General features: G+C 53.9%; 1 protein-coding gene across 5 annotated transcripts in view; it reads left to right on the top strand.

Annotated features, from left to right (window-relative positions):
* Positions 1 to 23,619, top strand: part of MSI2 (musashi RNA binding protein 2) — a 347,468-nt gene that overhangs the window by 113,085 nt on the left and 210,764 nt on the right. For all 5 annotated transcript variants that reach the window (XR_008794219.1, XM_056126743.1, XM_056126745.1 and 2 more), the window contains exon 6: positions 11,279 to 11,371. Coding sequence is in view for 4 of the 5 variants with exons in the window: in XM_056126743.1 (XP_055982718.1) it covers positions 11,279 to 11,371 (93 nt within the window). In the remaining variant the exon portion in view is untranslated. The remainder of the gene's footprint in view (positions 1 to 11,278; positions 11,372 to 23,619) is intronic.

Genomic DNA, 23,619 nt, shown 5'->3' with positions numbered 1-23,619 from the left:
TGTTCGGACTCAGAGCAGAAGGGCACAGTACATGCAGGCAAGTCAGCCAGCATTCTGCTCCTTTTTTTTTTTTTTTTTTTTGCTTTTTGGGTTACACCCGGCAATGCACAGGGGTTAAGGGGTTACTCCTGACTCTGCATGCAGGAATTAACTCCTGGTAGTGCTCAGGGGATCATATGGGATGCTGGGAATCAAACCCAGGTTGGCCGCATGCAAGGCAAACGCCCTACTTGCTATGCTGTCACTCCAGCCCCCATTCTGCTGCTTCTTGCCTGGTCCTTTGGCTACTGTTAGCAGGTATCAGGGATTTCTCTCTCTCTCTCTCTCTCTCTCTCTCTCTCTCTCTCTCTCTCTCTTTTGCTTTTGGGGGTCACACCCAGCATTGCTCAGGGGTTACTCCTGGCTCTGCACTCAGGAATTACTCCTGATGGTTCTCGGGGGACCATATGGGATGCCAGGGATTGAACCCGGGTCGGTGAGTGCAAGGCAAACGCCCTACTCGCTGTGCTATTGCTCTGGTCTCGGGATCTCTCCTATAACCATCCTTGTCCCTGGTTTTATCCCAACCTCTCATCTCATCCGCGGATGCTTGTGGCCCCAGATTCATCGATGATTAGGAGCTGACAAGACTGGGTGTTTCTCCTGAGCTGCAGGTCATGCACGAGGACGTGACCTAACGTGCCCGAAGTCAGGGATCATTGCTCCCTGGCACCCCTGCTGCTGCATGCTTGTCTCGGCTGGACTCAGCCATGCAGAGAATCCAAAGCTCCCTCCTCACTGCGGCTCGCCCTTCGTGCAGCTCCGATGGTGCTGTCTGTCTCCCTCTCTCTGCACTCTGTCTCCCACCTCCTCCTGTGTGTTTCAGTGAAAGGTCCAGACAGAACTGGTCACCAGGTTCCTCGGCCGGAATTTTTTTTTTTGCGCTTTTTGGGTCACACCTGGTGATGCACAGGGGTTACTCCTGGCTCTGCACTCAGGAGTCACTCCTGGCGGTGACCATATGGGATGCTGGGAATCGAACCCGGGTTGACCGCGTGCAAGGCAAACACCCTACCCACTGTGCTATCTCTTCAGCCCCCTCGGCTGGAATTGTGTGTGAATGGGGGATGTCCAGTGACTGATGATGGCCGCCAAGACTCCTTGGGGTCCACGCTCCCCCTTAACTCCATCCCTGTGTTCCATCAAACCCTTTCTTCTACTAGTCTCTTTGACAAGATCCTACATGTTTAGAAATCCAAAGCAGCAGCGACCCTTCATGCCCATATGATTCGCTCTGCCCTCTCACGTTCCTTGAAAACTCTTGCTCAGCCTTCAAAACCTCACTGAGCATGTCTCCTTCGAAGCCTCCTCTGACTTTCTTCTCAAACAAACTGCCTGTTGTGTGTTCTCCAGGCCTGGGTGTACCCATGAGATACTATTATTTAGATGCAGTTTTTTAAAAATAAGAGCTGCTCCCAACAGAACCTGGAAGCCCCGTGGCTTCTCCTGGTGCTGCTGGGCTCAGAGGTTCAGCCCGGCAGCTCAGTGCTCGGGTTCAGTGATACTGTGTTGGTCGGGCCCTGCTCGGGGGGAATCTTGTGGTACCCAGGTTCGAACTCAGGGCCCCATGCATGCAAGGCCGGTGTTCTGCCACCTGAGCTACTGCCTGCCCTGTGAGACCTTTACAGGCAGAGAATGAAATCTCTTGGGTGAGGGCAGCTGGTAGTGAGTGCCTGATGGTGACTGGAGTGGGTCAGAGGCAGGCAGCTCATGCACTGCGTGTTCTTACTGCATCTGTCTCTCCCAGGGTGCTCAGCCCCTCTTCTTGCCTGGCTCACTTAACCTTTTAAGGGTTCTTCTTCTTCTTCTTTTTTTTTTTTTATCAAGAGTTGCCTGTTGTTGTTCTTTTTATGTATGGAGATACCCTTACTAGATTGTTGACTGTGTGTGTGGGCTCAAGGTCCGACTAGCCTTGAAAACCTATTCAGTTTTGTGCTTTTCTATGGTCTCTGTGATTCTGCAACAGAGCTTCTCTCTCTCTCTCTCTCTCTCTCTCTCTCTCTCTCTCTCTCTCTCGCTCTCTCTCTCTGTCTCTCTGTCTCTTTCTGTCTCTTTTTCTTTTTTCTTAACCTCTCTTTCCTTCTTTCATTTGGGGTCACATTTGCTAGTACTCAGGTCTTACTCCTGGCTCTGTGCTCAGGGTCCCATATGTCGTGCTAGGGATCAAACTCAGGCTGACCAGGAGTAGAGCAATCACCGTAACCCCTGTGCTTGTCCCCTAGCCCTGGGTACTAAAGAGTCTTGCCCTGAAACCTTTCTTCTCCTCTCCCCGTTGCTGGTGCCTGTGCCCAGTGTAGTGACCAGGAGTGTTGGTGGTGATGGAGTGGAGGGGGGCATTACATCGAGACATGGGGTTGTCCTGTCTGTCCCTTCTCTGCTAGAGTGTTGAGGGACCTGTCACCCTCTCACCGCCCACCTGTCGGTAGGGCTGGCAGGGAAGGGAAGGCGGCAGGGAGAAGGGAGAGGCACGTGGTGCAGGAAGCAGCAGCTCTGCATCGCGCTGAGGGGGTGCTCGAAAGCGTGGCCCCTCTCTCAGTTTCACACTGTGGAGGGGGACACCCCAGTGTGGAGCTGCTCTGTCCCTGCCATGCTGACGGAATTGAGACCCCTGACTTCCTCTTCACTTCACGCTGTCCCCTTGGCAAGCAGGACCAGACCCCGGGGGCAACACCTGGTCCCCCAGGTGTGTGTGTGGGGGGAGGGGCCGCCAGCCTCCAGGGCCCTCTTGGATGTGGGAAGTCTCTGCAGTGGGCATGGCCGCCCGTCAGCTGTGGAGAGACTCGCTCGTAGTCATCCGTGTCTCGCTGAAAACTTCCCTTCACGTCCCAGCCCTCACCCTTGGAGGACGGCACTGGTGGTGGATGGTGGGGACCAGACCGGCACATCCTGGGGGTGGGAGGGGGGAGCCAGGCGCTGCTTCTTTCCTGACAGTTAGGATTTATGGCCTAACATGCTGGGTGCGATTTCTCAGACCAGTGAGCACCTCCTTTCTCACGCACCCTCACCTCCATGTTTTGAGGAGAGTGGGATAGGGGTGCGGGCACGAACCCGGCCACCTGCTGGCCCCATGCGTCTTTCCTCCTGGGCCCTGCCCGCTTGTCGCACATGCCACTCTTCCCTGACAGTGTCCACATTGGGAGGTGACTGTGCCCGCCACAGGGGCCCTGCTTTGGTCTTTAACAGCTTGACTATCTTTAGGCCCCGTGGGGGTCTCTGTGGCCTCAGTGGTCTGGTCTGACCCATAGGCCCAGCCAGGCCCCTCCCTGCACCCCATTAGCACCTTGTACTCATTCACTGGGGTTGCGGGGGTTGGAACCCAGGGCCTCACAGAGGCCAGGCGAGGGCTCTGCCACTGAGCCCCACCTCGTCTGTCTGTCCGTCCATCAGTGGGTGAGTGAGTGTGATCTCCAGAGCTGCTCCTGGCTCCTTCTCACCCACTTGTTCACACTTCAGCAAACAGCTTCTGAGGCCCGGCATGCCAGGCACTTCCCCACCCTCTCTGTCTGTGGAGGCCCCTCGCAGCCTCCCTCCCCTGCAGAAGCACACTCCGTAAATGCAGAGACTGCTAGTGCTGTGTCTCCCCTCAGGCCCCCAGGTGCCACATGGAGTTAGCCCCCTACCCTCTCACCCACTCCACCTGCACAGGCAGCTAGAGGCAGCTGGGGGGAGGGGGGTCATGGTCTCCTGCCCGGTGCTCCTGGGCCTGTCGGGCCCCTTGGTGTGGTCCCCTGGTGCAGGTGACCCAGGGACTAGGAAATGGCTTAGCTGGAAGTATCCCCTCATCTCTTTGCGTTGAAGCTGGGCTGCACCTTAGAATCTTCTAGAGACTGCTTGGGCCTCCTCCGTGGAGACTCTGGAATCCCAGCCCATGTCAGGGGCTGCCGGGAGGTGCGAAGGACTCCACAGGCTGCTCTGAGGTGCTCTGAGGGGCCGCCTGGGGTGTTGGGGGGGGCGGCCGCGCTGTAGGGAGTGCGGTGAGCACAGCCTGGCTCTGCGGCTGGCTGACGTGGAGCCGCTCATCAGGAACTGATTGCCATGTGCATCTAAAACATGTTAATGAAGGTAATCAGGGCTGAGGGTTAGGGCTGCCATTTGTTCTTTTCATGAAATCAACTGGAGGGTTGGGGGAGGGCTCGCTTTAGCTGAGCTCTGGGGCTAGACGCCCAGCGAAGTTCTCACGGGCTCAGTCCTAAGCAGCTTTGTCTTAGGGTGTGTGTGTGTATGTGTGCGTGTGCTTGTGTGTGTGTGCGTGTGTGTGTGATTGTGGGGAAGGGACCATGGTGGTACCAGGAACACACCCCTCTCCCCCCACACCCCCAGAACATAAGTGCATTCTTTAAAGCTTGCGATAGCACAGCGGTAGGGCGTTTGCCTTGCATGCAGCCAACATGGCCGACCCGAGTTCGATTCTTCCACCCCTCTCAGAGAGCCCGGCAAGCTACCGAGAGTATCTCGCCCGCATGGCAGAGCCTGGCAAGCTCCCCGCGACATATTTGATATGCCAAAAATGACATATTCGATATGCCAAAAACAGTAACAACAAGTCTCACAATTTGTTGTGAGACGTTACTGGTGCCCGCTTGAGCAAATTGATGAACAGCGGGAAGACAGTGCTACAGTGCTACAGTCTCCTTTGAAGCTTGGGCTGTTCTGCCCAGCCTGTCACCCTGAGGTTCCCTAAATGTCACGGGGTGCACCCAGAGACCCCTAGGATGGAAGGGAAAGGAGTGGGCGTGCACTCGGGGCTCCAAGGAATGTTGAAGCATTTCCACGCTGAGTGGAAACCATCTCTCTGGCAGCAGCTGCTAAGAAACCGGAACCCTTCAGGAAAAGGCAGTCAGGGAGGAAGGATGGGGTGCTGAGAGCCGCCCACCATGGCCATGTCCCCTGTCCCGTGACCCACACACAGGCCAGCCCTGACAGCAGCTTGGGCAGCTGTCCACCTGAACAAAGGCAAGGGAGGCAGAGGCAGAGGGAGGAGCTGGGCATGCAGAGACCCAGGCCCAGAGGGGTGTGAGGGGCTGCCTGGGCTGACGCTTTCCGAGTCAGTCCCACCCTCCCCTGTTGTTCAGGCCCAGGCCTGTGTGCAGGTCTCCAGGGAGAGGGAGGAGGGGAGATTAGGGCCTTCCCTCTCCCAACCTGCCAGGGTGTGTCCCTTCATCTTGGTCGAAGCTGGGGTGCTTGTAGTGCCAAAGCAGTAGAGCGGGAGGAGACACTTAGCACTTGTTGCGTTCGAAACGTTTCTCTCCTGTGCTTCAGCGGCGGGACCCCAATGCAGCCCTACACTGGAGCTGCCCACCGTGTCTTTAGAATGGGCGGAGGAGTGAGACCCAGTGGAAGGACCCTTCCTTCCCGTGGCTTTGTGAGGTGTGGTAGGTCTCTGTTCGGCTCTCTGGCCTCTTTCATATGCAGAAGTGCACTGCTCCCTCCTATAAACAGCAGTTCAGGGTACTTACTCAATTTTGCTTAATACCACCACTGTAAGAGATTATGGGTTTTAATTGCATCTACGTGTCGATAATCATTTGAGCACTGGAGAAAGTCTTCAGAACCTTCTGCATTGTGTGTGTGTCTGTTCCCTCCACGGAAGGCCGTGTGTGTGTATGTGTGTGTGTGTGTGTGTGTGTGTGTGTGTGGTGGTGGTGGTGTAGGGTGGAGTCCCAGCACGGGTACGGGTGGAGTGATTGGAGTGCTGGAGGTGCTACCTGGGTCGCAGGTGCCAGCCTGCCACCCGCCCAGCATCCGTTGACGCTCGGGTCATGATCCTTAATTTCCTGTGCTTCTCCGACGCACCCCTCCATCTCGGCACCTCTTTCTCTTTGCTTCCCCATCCTCCTGGCTGAGAGCTGCCGTGAGGATATTACTCTCTGATACCAATCTGTGGACAAGTCACTCTGCTGGAGGCAGCGGCTCCCCAGGGATTGGAGGAAGTAGTATTTTTCAAATGAGCCAAGAGGGTTCTCCCCTCTTGTGCCCCCATCCCCCTGGGGCAGAGGGCTCTGAGCTGGGTGGGAACAGGACCTGAGGAATCCACCTCATCTTTCCTTACAAGATCCTGTTCTCTTTTAGATGAGTTACTGTTGTTTTAATCAGAGGTAATGTTGTAAACTGACACCGCCGGATAATTGTGTGTAAATTATATTCTAACCCCATATAGAGGAAGGCTATTTTTTTTTTTTTGCCTTCCAATTTTAAAGCTGTTTGGAAGGAATGCCAAATTGTAGCCCGAACACTCACGCTCTCACGCTAATAGGTATGTAGACGGGGAGACAGAGCACTCCGAAACATTTGGGGTTGTATTTATAATTAGTTTCCTCTGAAGTTAAATTGATTTTTGCAGTGGGCCGCGTAAAACGTTGCCACGTCGCTGTTTGCTGGGTGCAGTGGGCGAGTGAGGTGCGTGGGATCGGCGGGCGGGCAATCCCTATGCGGCAGGAGTGACAGGCTTTCTTAGCCCTTGTTTTAGTTCTGTTTCTGTTTTATTTCTGTTTAGTTCTATTTCTGTGCCGGGCATCAAACTCTAGGCCTCATACATGCAAGGCAAGTGCCCATCAGCCAGTCAGCCACACTGCTAGCCCTGACTCTTGGCTCATTGTAAGACCTTTTTACATTCAGACTCTTGACTTGCACATCTTTCTGGTTGATGACTAAAAAGCAAAGCAAGCACCAGAGAGATACACCGGGGTCAGGTCCTGGCTGTGCATCCCACTGGCCTTGGTTCTGTGTCCCCAGTACCACATTTGGTCACTTGAGCACTGCCAGGCGTCACTCCTGAACAGAGCCAGGAACAGCTCCTGAGCGTGGCTGGGGGTGGCCCAATACCCTTTTGCCCCCCAAAGGCAAAAAAGCAGCTTTATTCACATACTGTACAAGTTACCACTTCGAAGGGCATAAATCCTGTGATGAAAGTAAGTATATTCATAAATACCAGCCTAGCTGGAACGGGTCCGTGGGCTTAGACAGGAACCTCGTGCTGTGTAGCCAGCGTGTCCCTCAGTGCTCACTGCGCTGGTGGTGGCCTTCACACACATACACACAACACACGCACATACACGCTCAGGGCAGAAGCTTCCTGCAGGGATGCTCACACATCCTTTCCATTATGCTCACGGGGTGTTGTACCCCCTTTGTGTACCTATACACACCTAGCTTCAGTGTGGTCAGATATTGCCTGAGGGTGCTGGGGAGTTGCAGTGTGTAGGTGCCAGGAGAGTGCCTGGTGACATAGGGCACTGGGGATTTGAACTCAGCACCCGATACTTGCGAGGCATGAATTCCGAGCCCTTGCTCTATTTTTCTGGGCCCTTGTGCTTCGAAACAATGACTCTTTTCTAATGTCTCCCTCCTTGGATTTCAACACACACACACACACACACACACACACACACACACACTCACACACACACTTTGATTTATTCTGTTTTAAAAATATGAACCAGTGGCCCTACTCTAGGTGACCATTTCAGGTAGAAAGACTTTTGCTTTTTTAGGGAATTTTTGAAACCGGACAAAAAAGACAGCCACTCTCTGGTTATAGGCAGGAAGATGGCATGTTCTTTGTAGCTTGAGTTAGCAGCTGACCTTGGCCAGTTCCTGCGTGTAAACAACAATTTCAGAGCTGGAATAGCTGCTGGGGTTTCCTTTGTGGAACTGGAGGTGTTTGGTTAAAGGCTGGGCCTCGGCGCGAAGCCGTCTAACAGTGACTCGTGAGAGCCCTAATCCTGCACAGAGGTGTCCGTGCACACACATCTCACACTGCACACAGCTCACACGATACACAGCATACACTACACACAGCTCACACTGCACACAGCACACACTACACACAGCACATACTGCACACAGCTCACATGGCACAGGGCTCACTATATGGCTCACACTGCACACAGCTCACACTATACACACATACAACTCACACTACACACATAAGCTCACACTGTACACATACACACTCTGAGTACACTGCTCTCACAGCAATACTACACACACACACTGCTCACACTATATACATCTCACTACACACACAGAACTAACACTGCACACGGCTCACACACAGATTCAGCTAATACTGTGCATAGCTAACACTGCAGACACACACAAACACTGCACATGCATACAACTAACACTGCACACTCACACAGCTATACTACACACAGACATAGCTAATACTTCACACAACTAAAACATGGCACACGTTATAAACACATTTAACTCCACACTCAGCTCACATTACACACATTTACACAGCTAACACACACGGCACATGCCTTCTCACCCTAAACCATAAACAGGGGCGAGTTGTCTATTGGAGTGGGGAGAGGTCTCTCAGGGACACCCAGGGCCTGAGGGTAGGAAGTGACCCCTACCAGGGCATTTTCTGCATCCTTTCTGCAGTCACTCCAAGCAAGGACATTTGAGCTCTGCACCCAGGGAGTTTGAACTGAGCCCTCTTTGGAACAGAGGGGTGGCACTGTCCATTCCACTGCCCTGTAGTAGCAGGGCAGGAGTGGGTTCCACCCATATGGGCACATCTGATGTGGCTGCCTGCTTCCCTTCCCCCACAGACAAGGTTCTGTGGTGAGGTGAGGCTGTGGCTTAAGGAACAGTTACCCAGGGACTAACCCAGGAAGGAAGTGCAGGTGCCACTCTGTACCACGGGCGGAGGGGTTTCCCCTAACGGCTCTCGAGCCAGGGTGCTCCGTGTACCCAGAGAGGACTCAAGTATGGGGGATCCCAATAACGTTGGCAAGTAGTTCCTCCAGGATTGGGAGTAGAGTTGCCTGGTGCATGTGTGCATGCATACCACACACACACACACACACACACACACCCTGCCATGAGCCCCCAGTGGGAGAGGTCCCCCTACAGAGCACACTCTGGCTCCGCTCCCTGTCCCCGAAGCCAGGACCTTATGAGCAGCTAACCAAGTGTTGCACATTTTCCCACGGGCCTTTCACGTCTGGAAGGTTTTGATTAAGCCATTTATTTTCCTTTTAACATTTGTTGGAGAACAGGCGCCATCCCTGTACCCAAACTATTCTAGGGGAGGATGTTTGAGTAACTCAACCATTCTGGCTCACTGTCTAGGGGCCTGGAATTTCTCTCTCTCTCTTTTTTCCTGTATTTTTTTTTTAAAGGTGTTTGAAAGCCTTTTTTTGGGAGCTGAGTAGATTTATAGCCCGTGTCTGCCCTGGTGTTTAGGGCTCTTTCTTGGCAGGTTTATGGCCAAACACAGCATGGAGGGTGTGACAGGGGACCTTTTCATTTAGCCGGTTACTGGGGAATGAACATTCTGTTGACTTCTGTTATTTGGAATGAAGACATGTGGGTCGTTTAATTCTCCGGGTCTGAGGGAACGTGTAGAATATAAATAGGGCTGGCTCTGGGCTCACCTGGCTCTCGCCCACGAAGCAGCGAGACCGCGGGGCTGGTTTTATAGACGGCTTCTCGGGAGTTCCTGCCAGTGGAAGTCAGCAGCCGTGCATGCCTGCAGATCACATCCGGGTTTCATTAGAGATTTTAATTACTTGGTTGGAGTTAAAAAAAAAAAAAGAGAGAGAGAAGAGATCTGAAATGTAGCTACTGGGAGTCTTCGCCCATCGGAAAACAGGCAGAAATGCCCAACAGTGGTTTTGAGATTAGAGTGGAGGAAAATGGAGGTAGTGATTGTTGATTTGCACAGAACTGTATGTTGAGTATCTTTCTGCTGCACCGTTTGTTCTCAGGAAGAATTTAGTAATTGGGTTTGGGCTAGGTTATGGTGGTTATTAACTTGGCGTCCACCTCCCTTTGCACGTTATTCAGCTCAGTCCTACAAGGAGCCTGGTGTGGAAGGCTAATCACAATGCCTCCGTTTTACAGTGGGTTCCGCATCATATTAGGGGGTAGGCCACGGCCGTTGGCATTTCATGTACCTGTTGAGTTGCATACGTGAGGGAGGAGAGGGAAGGCCAAGGCGGCTAGGGGAGAGATGAAAACATTTCCTAATCTGGGGGAACAAAGCAAACAAAACAAAACAACAAAGAGGAACTTCTGTTTAACTTAAATAATAATGACAACAACAGAAACACACCCTTTCATCCCCAGTCTTCGGGAAAATCTCTTGTTTTGCCTTTGGGTCCTTGTTCTGAGCTTTCTCTCCCTTTGTTTTGGAGCTGGTGGAGTTCCCAAACGTGGCTGCCTTTTTTATGTTTTCCTTTTCTGCCTCCTGTCGCCACTTGGTGTGTGCCTTCTAGTTGCTTCTGTTGGGGGTCACCACGAGGGTTCAGGAGCCCATCTTCTGAGGAGGGGATTATTGATAGGAAGGGGGGTTATTAGGGACTGTGGCACGAGAGGTGGATGGGACAGTGTTGAGGAGAGGGGCAGCTTCTGGGCGGGGCAGAATGTAAAATCTTTGGGCATTTTCTTGATGGTCTATACCTGGCCATGCTGTGGGGATAGGCCATGACTCTGCATCTGGGGATGCTTCACCTGGAGCCCAGGCCTGAGTGTTCAGGCCCAGTGATGCAGTGATGCACATGGGACCTGTCGGCTCTGGGGTGGTATGAGGCCCTGAGGGTCGGTCTCTGGTATATATTAGGCCGGTGCTCTGTTACCTGGGCGCTGGAGAGATGTGTACGGCCGCAGATCAGGCATTGGATCTTGGCGGACGCTTCCAACTTGCCGTGGGAATCATAGGAATACAGAGGCACGCCATGGAAATGGGGCTGTGGGGATCTTGTGGGGGTCACTGGGCTTGACGGAGTTCAGGGTTCCTTCAAGGTGAATCACAAGGCAGGAATCCTGGAGATGGTGCTCGGAGTGAGGGGCCTGCGGTTTGCACGTCAGGTATCCGTTGGCACCCAGGACCTCTGGGGACTGAAGAGGGGGATCCCCGTGAGTTTTTTGGGGGCAGGTCTTTGTGCGCACAGGCCTGTTTTATTTTCATCTCCTAGGCGACAGTGAGTAGCTCTGAAGTGTCGCTTCGCTCTCGGTGCTGAAATGTCCGGCACAGGCCAGCAGTTCTGGCCATGGAGGTTCTTCTGGAATCCCCTTTGCGGTTCCTGGAGTTTCTAGGTTCCCGCCTGAAACCCGAAGTCTCCGGGGCTCTCGCATGCTGCAGTGTCCAGCGGGCCCTGGTCTCTGTAGCGTGGGGACACATCCGAGGGGGCCTTGCTAGAGAAATGTGCCCGTTTCAACGTCCAAGCGTTGTTTGTCCTAACCACACTCACCTGCGTGCCCCTCTTGTCGTCTCTCCTAGATGGTCACAAGAACAAAGAAAATATTCGTAGGCGGGTTATCGGCGAACACGGTGGTAGAAGACGTTAAGCAATACTTCGAGCAGTTCGGCAAGGTAAGTGGGGCCTGGGGTGGGAGTGCGCCTTCTCGGTCCCACCGCGTGGCTTCTTGTGGCTCTGGCCTCAGCTGGAACCGTGGCCTTGAGCTTCGCCGTCAAGATCGAAGTGGGGCTGGGCAGGAGCCTGGAGGGAAGGGTCAGGCTCATGGTGGGCACAGCGCCCGTGTGCCCGCAGAAGCAGACAGAGTGGCCTTTGAGTGCAGCTTGCTGGTCTTTGCCAACCACGTGGGGCCGAGGCAGGGGCGGGCCGGAGCTGTAAGTCCCTGTGGTGTCACATGGAGCCTGTGAGTTGGCGCAAGGCTTCCGTCCGAGTTTTCTGGAAAGTGCAGCGGGATCGAGGTGGCCGGTCTCCTGGGCGGGGGAGGTAGGAAGGTGGGGTACCTTGGCAGCTGAACCCTCCCCTGGCGAATGCCCAGGGAAGCTTGGGGAGCCATCTGGCCATCCCCGCCTGTTTGAGCAGTCCGAGCATCCCCTGGACTCTGCCACACAGCTCACAATGCCCCGAGCCAGTCACAAAATCAAGTGCAGGGGGTGCACAGCCGGGCCAGACGGACGGACAGAGGACAGCGCCGGTAGCCATGAGTGGCTCCTTCTCCTAATCAGCAGGGATGCTGGGGGCAGGCAGCTCTTCCTGCGGGTGGACAGGGCAGCTCATGACTTCCCCTGGGAGGGTCTGTGTGGCATTCTTCCCCGCGTGCCAGGAGACTGGCAGGCGGCCGAGTGGCCTCTGCAGGGAGCTGTGGGCGCTTTCCCGGGAGCCCCTTTGAGGGGTGGTCTCCATGGGTCTGCAGGTTCCCAAGCGTCTGGTGTGGCTAAGGAGGCACTCCACTCTTAGCTCCGGCCTGATGGTGACATGCATGTCCGGGGCCTGCAAGGTCGCAAGCCACCCTCGCGCCACTCTGAGGGGGTCTGTGCTGTGATGCGTTTATCTGAGGCAGCAGGCAGCTGCGACCCCACCCCAGGCGCGTCTGCTCTTGTGCACCCACCCTGAGATGAGTCGTGCCGGTGTTTTGGCCTCCGCCTGGAGAGGTCTCGTTTGAGTCCATCTCTGCATGAAGGAGAGACCGAGAGCCTCCTTGGGCCCAGCCCTGCCCATCCCGTCCCTGTGTGTTCTGAAAGACGCCTTTCCCAGGGCACTGCCTGGCCTTGCAGTGGGGGAGTTGGTTCATTCTGGCCATCCCCACAGGACAGCATGGCGTTGGAGGGGGTAGGGGGTAGACAGCAGTCATGTGCTTCACGGAGCATCTCTGGACCAGGAGTGCTCCAGAGCACTGAGAGGTGAGTGTTACTCTCCCAGCCCCACCCTGTCTGGGGAAAGAATGAGATGAGATCGGCCCGCCCCAGGTCCCGGAAGGCTCTGGAAGGCTCTACAGTCGGGGCTGTCGCTGCTGCCGTTCTGCCTTTCAAACCAGGCCAGGGGGAGTGTTTGCAAACATGAGGTGGGATTTTTCTTTCGAGCCGTAACCTGCCTCACAATCTCCTGGGCCTATTTGCGGCTGTCAGGGAAGTTGGCGCTGCCCGCACGGGCGGTGAGTGTGTGCCGAACAGGCTCCTGCTTGCCGCCTCTCTGCACATTCTCCGCTCGGGGCCCGCTTTGTCTCTCCCTCGCTCGCTCTCCCTCTCCCCGAGTCTCTCTGTCTCCTCATCTTCCTGTCACTTTTTCATTAACACTTCCAGTGGGAACCCGGCGCAGCAGCAGCGGGAGGCTTTACAAGCTCTGCCCACGCCCAGGGCAGGGCGGCCGCCATCGCCACTGAGGATGCTTGTCCTCTGGTCTGGGAGGCGGCCTCAGACCGGCTCCCTGGCACCGGCGCCTCCAGCTCTGCAGCCGCGTGGATGCCGGCAGGATGCCGGGACCTGTCAGCGCGCTTTATCTGAGGCACCAAGGAGGTTGGGGATGGGGGGCATAGCCCGGACCCTGGCTGTGCCTGATTCGGGGCCTCTCTTCAGGAGCGCTTGTTCCCCTGGGGCCCGCTGGTGGGGGTTGCACTCTTGTCTCGGCGCGCCGGGCCCATCCACCACCTTCTCAGGATTCGGGTATAATTCCTCTGAATCCGGAAGGATCAGAGGTGGGTGGGGAGACTGCTGCTGGGCCTTCAGGTCAGTGAATAAATCCAGCGGCCAGGAAAGGTCTCAACAAAGTCAACTGACAAACCGACTCAGCTCTCTGGTGGTTTACATCCAGTGGAAGCAAAGACATGCACGCACACATGCATGCATGCATGGCGGGCGCATCCTCATTCACGTGCATGCTTTCTGGACTGGGCGGGGCAGCCTGGGGCTGTGTTCACCCAGTGAGCTGAGGCGGGAAGGGGTCCGGGTGTTGTTCAGTGGGAGCTGATGAAGGGGTGGGTGGCAGTTGGGCCAGGCCACGGGTGTGGATGGCTTCAAGATGGATTCTGGAGGCTGGTGGGGCTTGAATCTTGAACTTACGGTCTCAACCCCCCCCCCCTGAGAAGGTGAGCTTGGCCACAGGCTTCCTCTCTGGGCTTGGTGGTAGCAGGCACTGTCTCCGGGGCCACTGTCTCCGGGGCCCTGTTCCAACTGCTGATGGCACTGTAGGCTGGACCTGGGGTAGGACTTAGGCACAGGGATGCTCAGTGATCTGCCCAGGGATAGTGGGGAAACTTATATCTGCCTGGCGGGTATAGGTGACAGAGGTGGAGGAAAGGTCCTGGAGGTTAAGACTCAGCAAAGGTCGCCAAGATTAGGCCGTGTGATTTCTGCCCACATTCACACCTCACTTCCTCTTCCTTAGAATCTATAACTTCCCACCCTCTGACGGCCTTCGTGCTGGGCCTGCTGCTCTCTTTCGAGGTTCCCCCCATCATCTCTCTCCTCTCCCTGTTGCCTGGGTGCGGGGGCAGCTGCTCCAGCTGTCCTTCAGCCAGGGAGGGTCCGCCAGGGGTGACACGGCCTCACTGCAGGTGGAGCGGCTGCGGGTTGACTTGCCGGATGGGTGGCCTGGAAACCTTCTTGTGCTCTTCTCCCATTAACCCTCCCCGCCACCCCCTAGGCTCGGATGTCCTTGTTTTCGGTTAAGATGAGGTCGCCTAGCATGACCATTGGCTCAGAAGGGGCTAAGGGGCTCTGCTCATTCATAGCAGGTTTATCTGCGCTCACTTCCAGGTGAATCCAGTCCGGGAGAAAGGAGGTAGGAGGTACTAGGAGGTAGGAGGTACTTCACCGTGATGCCTCAGAGGTTCAGTTCCCTTCAGTGTTTCACCTGAGGGAAGAGGTTGGAGAACTTGGAAAGGGTCAGAGTAAGTCTGTTGGACTATAGATGATGCAGCGTGTGTTACAGCTACTCGCTTCTGCTGGTACAGGGGGAAAGCATGCCACAGTCAAGCCATCTGTAGCCAGCGCTGGCTCTGTCTTAATAAAACTTTATTTATAAAAACAAGTGGGCGGGTCACATTTAGCCGGAAAGGTCATGCCTTGCCTGTCCCTGGACTTAGATTATTCCTCAGGTTGGTTTCAAGCTGGAAGATGCAGTGATTTAGAAAGGTTATGTAAATATGCATAGGTAGGTAGGGTGGTTGGGCGGAGAGATAAGCTCTCTATGGGCTGTAACAAAAGCAGGATATTATCACTAGTCATGGGCATAATATAATAGACAAAAGAGTTGTAACCAGGGGAGAGTTAACTTCTGGTCTTTGGGATGTAGGGACGTGGAGGAGGGGATTTTCTGGACAAAGCTGCTTTTTTATAAACTAGACTCTTCATCCTCTGAGTAAGACCCAGAAGAGGTAGTATTTCCCACGCCTTATCCAGCGAGCGAGCTGTAAATTGACGGAGACTCGGCCTGGTAGCAGTGAGGGTTTCACCACGGTGGATCTTGTACCTCCGGGGATATGTGTCATGGTCTGAGCTCTGTAATTCATTTGAAATCCTCGAGGAGGTACAGCAGGAGAGGCAGAGTGTCGTGATGCAAACGACAAGACAGAGATGGAGGAAGGTCCTTGCATTGTTTGGGATCGCATGGCCCAGGCAGTCACCCCTGGGTGTGAAACCCAACCCCGCTCTTCCTCATCGCTGCCCACAGAAGCCTCGTCTCCCACTGGACCCTTGCCCAGAGGGAGCAGGCCTCCGGCTTCTGTCAAGAGAACAAATTTGCCCTCGTTTGTTTCCCTGCAAGGATATTGTCTGTGCTCGTGATGTCATACATGCAGGAATGATGTATCTAGACCATCGCCATTGCCCCAAATGGCACGGAAGTCCTGACCTCCCTCCCCCTCCACCCATCCACACACATGGAGCCATAAATGAATGGGCCTGTTTGCCACTGTCCTCCCCTGGCTGCCACCAGTCTGCCCGGTAATTACAGAGCACCGGGATCAAAGACGCTCCACGCACACCGGCTTCCTCCTTCGCCCCCTTCCGCTCCTCCTCTCTGGACTGGCTTTTTAAAATTCTCACTTATAGGATTTCGGAGATCAAAAAGAGGCCTTTAAACTTAATGAATTCTCGGCTCCGTCCCCCGGATGGAGGCAGTTCCGCACCTTTCAGCTGTTCACCTCACGGAGAGCCGCTCAGTGCCGGGCTGGTGAGGTGATTCTCACTTCGTACAACTCCCGTGAAAGCAAAGCAGCCCGCATCTGGAGGCTTCCAATTAGGCTTCACATGGTGAACTGTGTAATTAGTTTGGAAGACTTACGCTTAGTCATTGGTTTAGCCTAATCGGCTTTGGCTTTCCCCAACAACAAAGTGAGCTTATTTTGCTAAGCTGAAGAGACTCTGCACCCTTTGTTCCAGCCTTTTATTGTCTCATTCCTTTCATTCTGTTTTACTGCCAAAGTTCTGTTTCATTAGGCCCACAAGTCATTTCCAATTCAGCGGGCTGCTACAATCCGGCCTTTATCACTCTGCTGCCCGGTTCCCATGTCCCTTCTGGGCCAGTGCCCGAGTTTGTGGTTTGACATGAGGGCTTTAACCCCTTCCTGGGCCTGCCCCACCTCGGGGATGGTGGTGGGAAAGGAAGCTGATTGGAGAGTTATCCCTCTCGGGGTCTTATCAAAGAGGGGAGATGCGGGAGAATGAAGCAAAAAGAGGTTTTTGAGTCCTTTTGTTGGCCTGGGGTCCAGTGGGGAAGGCCAATAAAAAGTAACTAGCCACAAGAATGGTGCACGAGAGGTTTTCTTGGGGGAAGAAATTGTTCACAAGAATGAATTGGGTCGTGTCCCCCCCTCCACACTCACCCAGTATAATGAACAAGACCGTCTGGTTTATTGTGCGTGCTGTGGGGGGTTGTATGTGGTGGTGGTGGTGGTGATGGTGGTGTGTGTGTGTGTGTGTGTGTGGAGGTTGCGGCAGGACACCTGTAGCTCTTCTCTCCCTGGTTCTCTCTGCTCCTGCCCACATACCCCTGTGTGACTATTTGTGTGTGGAAGATTTGCTGCGGGGGCACATGCCTTTGGAACGGGCAAGGCCCTGCATGCCAAGGGGCCTGTGGTCTTCAAGTAGAGTTTTGTGGGCCCTGAAGGTGTACTGTAGGGAAGTGAGTGTGCAAGGTGCCCCTGAGCAGGCTCTGCCTGTCCTTTATAGGCATTCAGCCCCGCTGTGTCCTGGGCTCTTGTCTACTGGGGTGCCATGCAGGAACCCGCCCCCCCACCCTGGGGGAGCCCTGGTGGGTCCTGGGAACCTCTTGACTAGACCCCATTGGGGCCGCCCAGGAATGGCCACTCTGGGTGTGGTCCCCTCCCCTGCTGGCCGGTCCTGCAGAGCCCGAGGCAGCTTCTGCGTTGAAAGTTTCTCCCGGAACAAGGCCCGCACTATGCTCATGTTTTATGAATTCCCTGCTCTGGTCTGTGTTGCTCTCCCCTTAGGAAGTGTGTCATCTAGGGCGTGGGGGGCCTTGTTTGCCCCCTGACCTCCTGGCCGAGCTGCTTTTCAGGGCCAGAAGTTGTAGCCAACGAGCCAGAGAACCACCTAGTTCGTCTGCCCCAGCCTTGGGGGGGGGGGGGGGGGCTGGCAGCGGGCTGAGGAGCAGCCCAACAGGCCACGTGAGCCCTGAAAACCTCCTGCCAAGCCTCTCTGGGTCTCCTGGTGCACAGTCCCCGTCACACTCCCCCTGACTGGGGGGCTCTGGAGAACCCAGTTCCACCAACCCATCTCACTTCCCCTCCTCCCAAAGGCTATTGAAATAGATAGTGGTTTCTAGGAAAACTTCCCATTTCCCTTTTAGTGTATAAAATATAGCCAGCTGTTGTTAGGCAAATGTATCAGACATTATTATTGCTCTGTTAACAATGTTTTAAAATACACAAATAGAAAAATAGGATGCCTTCTGGGTAGCAAGCTGGGAAAATTTTGTGATTATGCTAATCAAATGGCATGTGCGTTTGCTTAGTTAGGTAGGGGAGCGAGGCCCCAACTTCCTGGCCTCCGCTGCTGAGCCCCTTCCAGAGGAGGGTTCACTTTAATTTTCCCAGGGGACCGGGAGCAGCGGAAGGCTAGGGGAGCCCTGGGGCAGGAAGGAGTTAATGAGCAAGGGGAAAGGAGGGGGGCATTAGAGCACTTCTTACCCACTCACCTTCCCGGTGCTCCTGGCAGCCTCTGAAGCCGCACTTCTCAATGGTGATGTTAGCATGAGAAAGGGCGTCTTTCTACCCTGGACCCACTTCAGTGGGAACTGAAAGTGCCTGAGAAATCGCGGCTCCCTTGTGCCAGGGGGGTGCACGGAGTGGTGCTTATGGAAGAAAGAGAAAGCACAGTTCATTTGGACTTGGCACGGAAATGGGATTCCATTGTTCTGTGCCGTGAACATTGATATGGAGATTCCCCCCCCCCCCCCGCCCCCCATAGGGTACCCCCTTTGCATGTAGGCTTTTTCTTCTTCTTTTTAAACTCCTCCTTTTGTCTTCTGAGAATTAGACTCTGTAGAATGACCAGATTTGTCAAGTTACCACCCTCTAAATTTTTATAGCTCTGTATACGCAGGCTTGGTATTTGTGAATTAGCTGAAAGTGGGCTGCCAATTGGTACTTTATTTACATTCGAAGCCCCAAGAGTGAGAGTCTCGGAGAAGGAAAAAAAATGTTAATATGCAGGAAGAGGCAGAAGGGTTGAGTCTCTGGCTGTTGCTAACCTCGCTGCTGCCTTTAAAACCAATCATGAGGCACACGGTTGATATTTAATAGCTTTTAGCTGATTATTTTTCTTCTCCTCCTCTTTCTTTTCTATCCAAGTTGACCTGGGTGTACTTGAGAGGAAATGAAGTCATCCAAATGCTGAATTAGAATAATCACAGGCCTCCGAGAAAGAAATGGAAGCAGAGATTAAATGGTGGAGGGAAAGCTGGCATTAATAAGCACCAGGAAAACTTTGCATAAAATAAATAGGAGATCGGATAGATTGGATTTGTATACGCTGTTTCCATTTTTCTCGGCTTCATGTTGTCTTCCTTGAGTTGAGTTGCTGGCACAGTAGAATTGGATTGGCCTCAGGTCCACCACAAGCCACCTGCAGCCCGCTCAAGCTTTACGGCAACATCATGTGACCAGCCGTGCTCAGAAAGGATCCGAGCAGAGGAGGGCCCAGGTGCTGAGGGGGGATGTGCGGGTGTGTGTGTGGGGGGGGGGGCACAGAAGGGAGTGAGTGCACCTGTGATTGTGAGTGACTGTTTCCTGCTTTGGGGGAGCATAGGACTGGGCAGAAGTAGAAGCAGAGCCGGTTTTCTTGGGATTAAAAGGGGTTCCCAGGAGATTGTGATTTGCAGAAACATGGTGGGTCACTTACCCTGAATCAAAGGGAGGAGGGAAAGGAAAGTTGACACACTGGTCTGAAAACTGTGAAAGGGACAAACCCTCATTAGTGACCTCCCACCTAGATGAAAGGGGTCTTCTCGGGGGTGTAAGCAGTGGTCTGGAGCCCTGGGACCTTGAACAAACACACACACACATGTGCACACGTGTACACATATGCACACACATGCAAACACACACCTACACACACAGATCAAGAAAATGATCTCAAGTAAAGACGTGGCAGACACATAGATTGACCTGCACTGCCCCCCTCTTCCAGCACGTGGAAAGTTGGACTTTTTGGGGCTCTAATTTTGACTCTTCCTTTGGGATCCTTTATTTCTACTTCTTTCAAAAAAAAAATTCTGCTTAGTGTCCTGAAAATAGAACTTCTTGTTAAAGACCAAAACAAGAGTTTAATTAGGTTTTTAAAGCCAGCGAGGGGTTTGTTTGCAGGAAGTCTGTTTTAGGTGACACTTGTGGACTGGGATTTGTTGTCCGTGAGGGCTTTGGGGGTGAGGTGGGGGAGGGTTTGTTAGACCTGCTCACTGTCTGGAGAGTGATGCGTACTCCCGCGGTGCTCCTCCCTGAAGGAGAGAGAGCTCGGCTGTGGGGGGGATACAGAGGCCCTTCCTGAGCTCTGACCCTGCTTTCTTAGAGAAGCCTGAACCACACATCGTGAGCGTGCTGGGGCGGTTTCCCAGGGAGCCGGCTGATTCTCTGAGATGACAGGGCATTTCTGATTTTCTGCCTTTGTGTTTGTTTCTGGGTCACTCCCTGCAGTGCTTGTGGCCAGAGCTAGGTGTCACTGCCCGGGATCCTCAGGGGACCGACCGACTCTGGGTCTCCTGTGTGTGGAGAGAAGCATGTACTCGGCACCTGGACCTCTCTCCCCAGCCCCGATCTTTGTCTTTGAAGGACATTACCCATTGCCCTGATCGCTAGATGTGTGTTCAGTGGCAAAAAGAAGGACATGCTTCCGGCTCTCCGTCCCACTCAGTGTCTGCGTTCAGATTCAGAGATGACTCTTGACTCGCCCAAACCTTTCAGACTTTTGTCTAATAGTTGTGCCAACAGCTCAGTGGTAGGAGAGTTGTCTCTGTAGATACACATTTAATTCTCTGCCCTGCTCCCCTTTGAAGACAAGTCTGTGCCCAGCAGTGCCCAGGGCTTCCAGGTGGTGGTGAGAAGTGAGGGCATGTCCTGGGGGTGCCACTCAGGAGTTCACATGTGCCAGGTACTTGCTATTCCACAGGGCCTTGCTCCCTCCCCAGTCATGTCACTGGTGACTGTGAGTAGGGTCTGTACCCTTGGTGGTAGAACTAACATGCTGCCCTGTGGCATCGGGGACCCAGGTGGTGGCTCTTCCAGGCTTGGTACTACTCTTGCTGTGGGGGAGGACTCCAGGTCCTGAGCTCCCAGCCAGGCACTGGCAAGGCAGGCACTTTGCTTTGAGCTCTCCCTGCCTGGGGGAGCAGCTGGTTCAGGACACCCAGGCAGGTGGCAGTGGGCCCACAGCAGTGCCAGCCCCGACTTGCTCCCATGGGAAGTCCAGAGCTGTTCCTTCTGTGTGGGGGGGTGGCAGATTTGGGGTCCTGGGGTCCCGCCATGACCAAGCGGTTTGCAGTGCCAAGGAAGGTGGCACCTCTCCTGAGAAGCTGACTGTGACTTCGGGGTTGTTTATCTAAAACATGTTATATCAGAACAAACATTATGGCACAGAATGCAACATTTGCATAATTGTTTTGGAAAAGCTGCGCGACTTGGAGGCATTTCAGGATCACTGCAGCCAGCATGCGCCGCCCGCCTCTGGACATTCTGGGTTGTCCCGAGAGTCCCTGGCCCATTAGGAAGATTTGGGCAGAGGCACAGAAGACCACTACCGCTCCTCCAGGGAAGCTGCAGGTAATAGCTGTGTTCAGCGTTGCCACTCAGAGCCGCGCCCCTCTGCCCCATGCCACACAGCAGCGGCCCCGAGACAACTTGGGCATCAGGTAGGGGCTGCGTCTCAACCACGCCATGTCCGGGGTCAGTCCTGGCCCACAGTTTGGCAATCCTCGGTTTGAGTATGATGCTTGGTAATCTTTTTTTTTTTTTTCCTTTTATAAATCCCTCAACACCCTTCCCAGCCAGGTGCTGTGCCCGCTAGAGGTTCATGGGGCTCCAGGGCCTTACAGTTGTGGCTCTTACACCCTCGAGTGTGGCTCAGCAGGTAATCACTTGTGGTACCAGGGCCACTGCCGGCGGGGCTGCCAGCATGAGGCTCTGTTTCCAGCAGCACCGGGGACCTTCGGCTTTGCTCAGACCTCAAACTCTCAGGCCTGGCCTTCTGTCTCGGTGCTCCTACGGTCAGAGGTCCAGTCCATGCACAGATTCATTTCCTGGCTCTTCAAAACCTCATCTGGGACTTTAGTGTTATTCTGCCTCAAGTTCTTTCATCTGTGGATGAGAACAGCGATGGTGCTCACCCCGCAGCATCCTTACCAGGATCTCATGAGCCAGTGTGCGTCGTTCTTAGCATGCTGCCAGACCCCAGTGAGCCTCATAAGTGGCAGGCACATTTGCTGCTGCAGTGCTTGTCCTTGAAGACCCGGGTTTGGCCACTGGGGGTGTCCTGCTGCGGCCCTGTTCAGCTGAAGCCTCTCGATAGGTTTCAAGCTCTCTCCTCCCTTCTGGGTGGACTTGCCTCACCCACCCCAGGAGAACACAGACTGAAACACAATTTTTGAGACTTGTAGCACAAAGTAGAAAGTTCTGTTTTGTGTTATATTTGTGTGAGTGTGTGTGTGTGAAAGAGAGAGAGAGAGAGAGAGAGAGAGAGAGAGAGAGAGAGAGAGGAGAGGAGAGGCAGACCTGGCGTACTTGAGGCCTGTTCCCTCTGTGCTCAGGGCTCACTCCTGGTAGTGCTTGGTGGACCGTGCAGTGTGAAGGCTGGAATCTGAGCCTGCCCCATGCACAGTGTGTGCTCAGCCCCTTGAGCCATTTGCTTGGCCCTTGTGTCTGTTTGGATGGGATGACCGCAGTTTCGACTGGTGACCCTGAGGCTTCTTGAGGCCTCTCATTGTAGAGCTGACTTCCAGTTGCTCTGACTTGGATGGAAACCCTTAAAGGGAAGTAGGCAGAAGGGAGTTGACCCTGCTGGACCCGACTGGCTGGCCCTTTCAGCGTGTTTGAATAATTAAGCATTGGTGAGGTGGGGGATGGTTCTGGAAACTGCCCTAGGATCGCTTAGCTGATGTTTATTTAAAAATCTTTTAGGCCCAAGTGAGAGTCCAGTGGGTGCTTGCCTTGCATATAGTCAACATGGGTTCAATCCCTGGTACCCCCATGATCCCCTGAGCACTACCAGGAGTAAGCCCCAGGCACTGTGTGACTCAAAAGCCAAAATATATTAAGTAATAAAATTAAAAATCTTTCAGTATTTTTTTTTGTTTCTGAGTTATTTTATTTGTTTATTTGCTTTTTGGGTCACACCTGGCAATGCACAGGGGTTACTCCTGGCTCATGCACTCAGGAGTTACTCCTGGCGGTGCTCAGGGGACCATATGGGATGCTGGGAATTGAAACTGGGTTGGCCATGTGCAAGGCAAATGCCCTACCTGCTGTGCTATCACTCCAGCCCCTCTGAGTTTATTAACCTCATGCAAGGACCTTTTATGTTCTTGTTTAGGCTGTTCTTTTCCTTTGCATAGAATTTGAATAAGCTTGTTTTTTCCCCTGGGTTTTGAATTTATAGCAGATATTAAGGAGTTGGAAAATGTTAATAACTCAGTGTAGAGTAGAATAGAGAAACCAGAATGGCAAAAGGCCTTCGATCCTAAAACAGCCCTTGCTGTAGCGGGAAGCAACTCTTTTTTCTCCTTAGGCCCAGAAAGCACCCCGCCTCATGCATCCCTCGTTGTTCAGTCATTCCAACACTAGCTCTTGATTATCTTTGGATGCTGGGTGCTGAGCATCTGAGAACACAGGAGATAAGGGTCCTGCTGACTTCCAGCTGGAGATGCAGGCTGGGATGGGAGGGGACTAGCCCGAGGAAGACTCAGTGACCATCCGGAATCACAAATTGGGCCCTAAAGCAGGCGGCCCTAGAACCCAGAGAATCCACTTCAGGGATGTTAGAGAAGGAATCAAGAAAAAAAATCAAACTCTGGGGCTAGAGAGATAATACAGCACGGAGGAGGCTTGCCTGGCACGTGGCTGACTGGGGTTCAATCCCTGGCACCTCATATAGTCCGCTTGACCCCTGAGTTTAGAGCCAGGGTAACCCCTGAGCACTACTGGGTGGCCAAAAAAGCAACCAGCCAACCAACCAACCAGAAACGATTCTATTATTGGGGAAGGGGAGCTTCCGAGCAGTGCTCAGGAGCCCTGGGGCCACTCCTGCTGGTATACTGTGGTGCTGACTGGGCCATTGGGTCACCCCAACAGCACTCATGGCCACCATTGCCACCCCAGCACTTCAGGGGTACAATGGGGAACTGGCGGTGTTGGGGATTGAAC

The sequence above is a fragment of the Sorex fumeus genome, unplaced genomic scaffold, assembly GCF_029834395.1.
Source record: "Sorex fumeus unplaced genomic scaffold, SorFum_2.1 ptg000063l, whole genome shotgun sequence".
Taxonomy (NCBI): domain Eukaryota; kingdom Metazoa; phylum Chordata; class Mammalia; order Eulipotyphla; family Soricidae; genus Sorex; species Sorex fumeus.
This window is presented reverse-complemented; position numbering and strand designations above follow the sequence as displayed.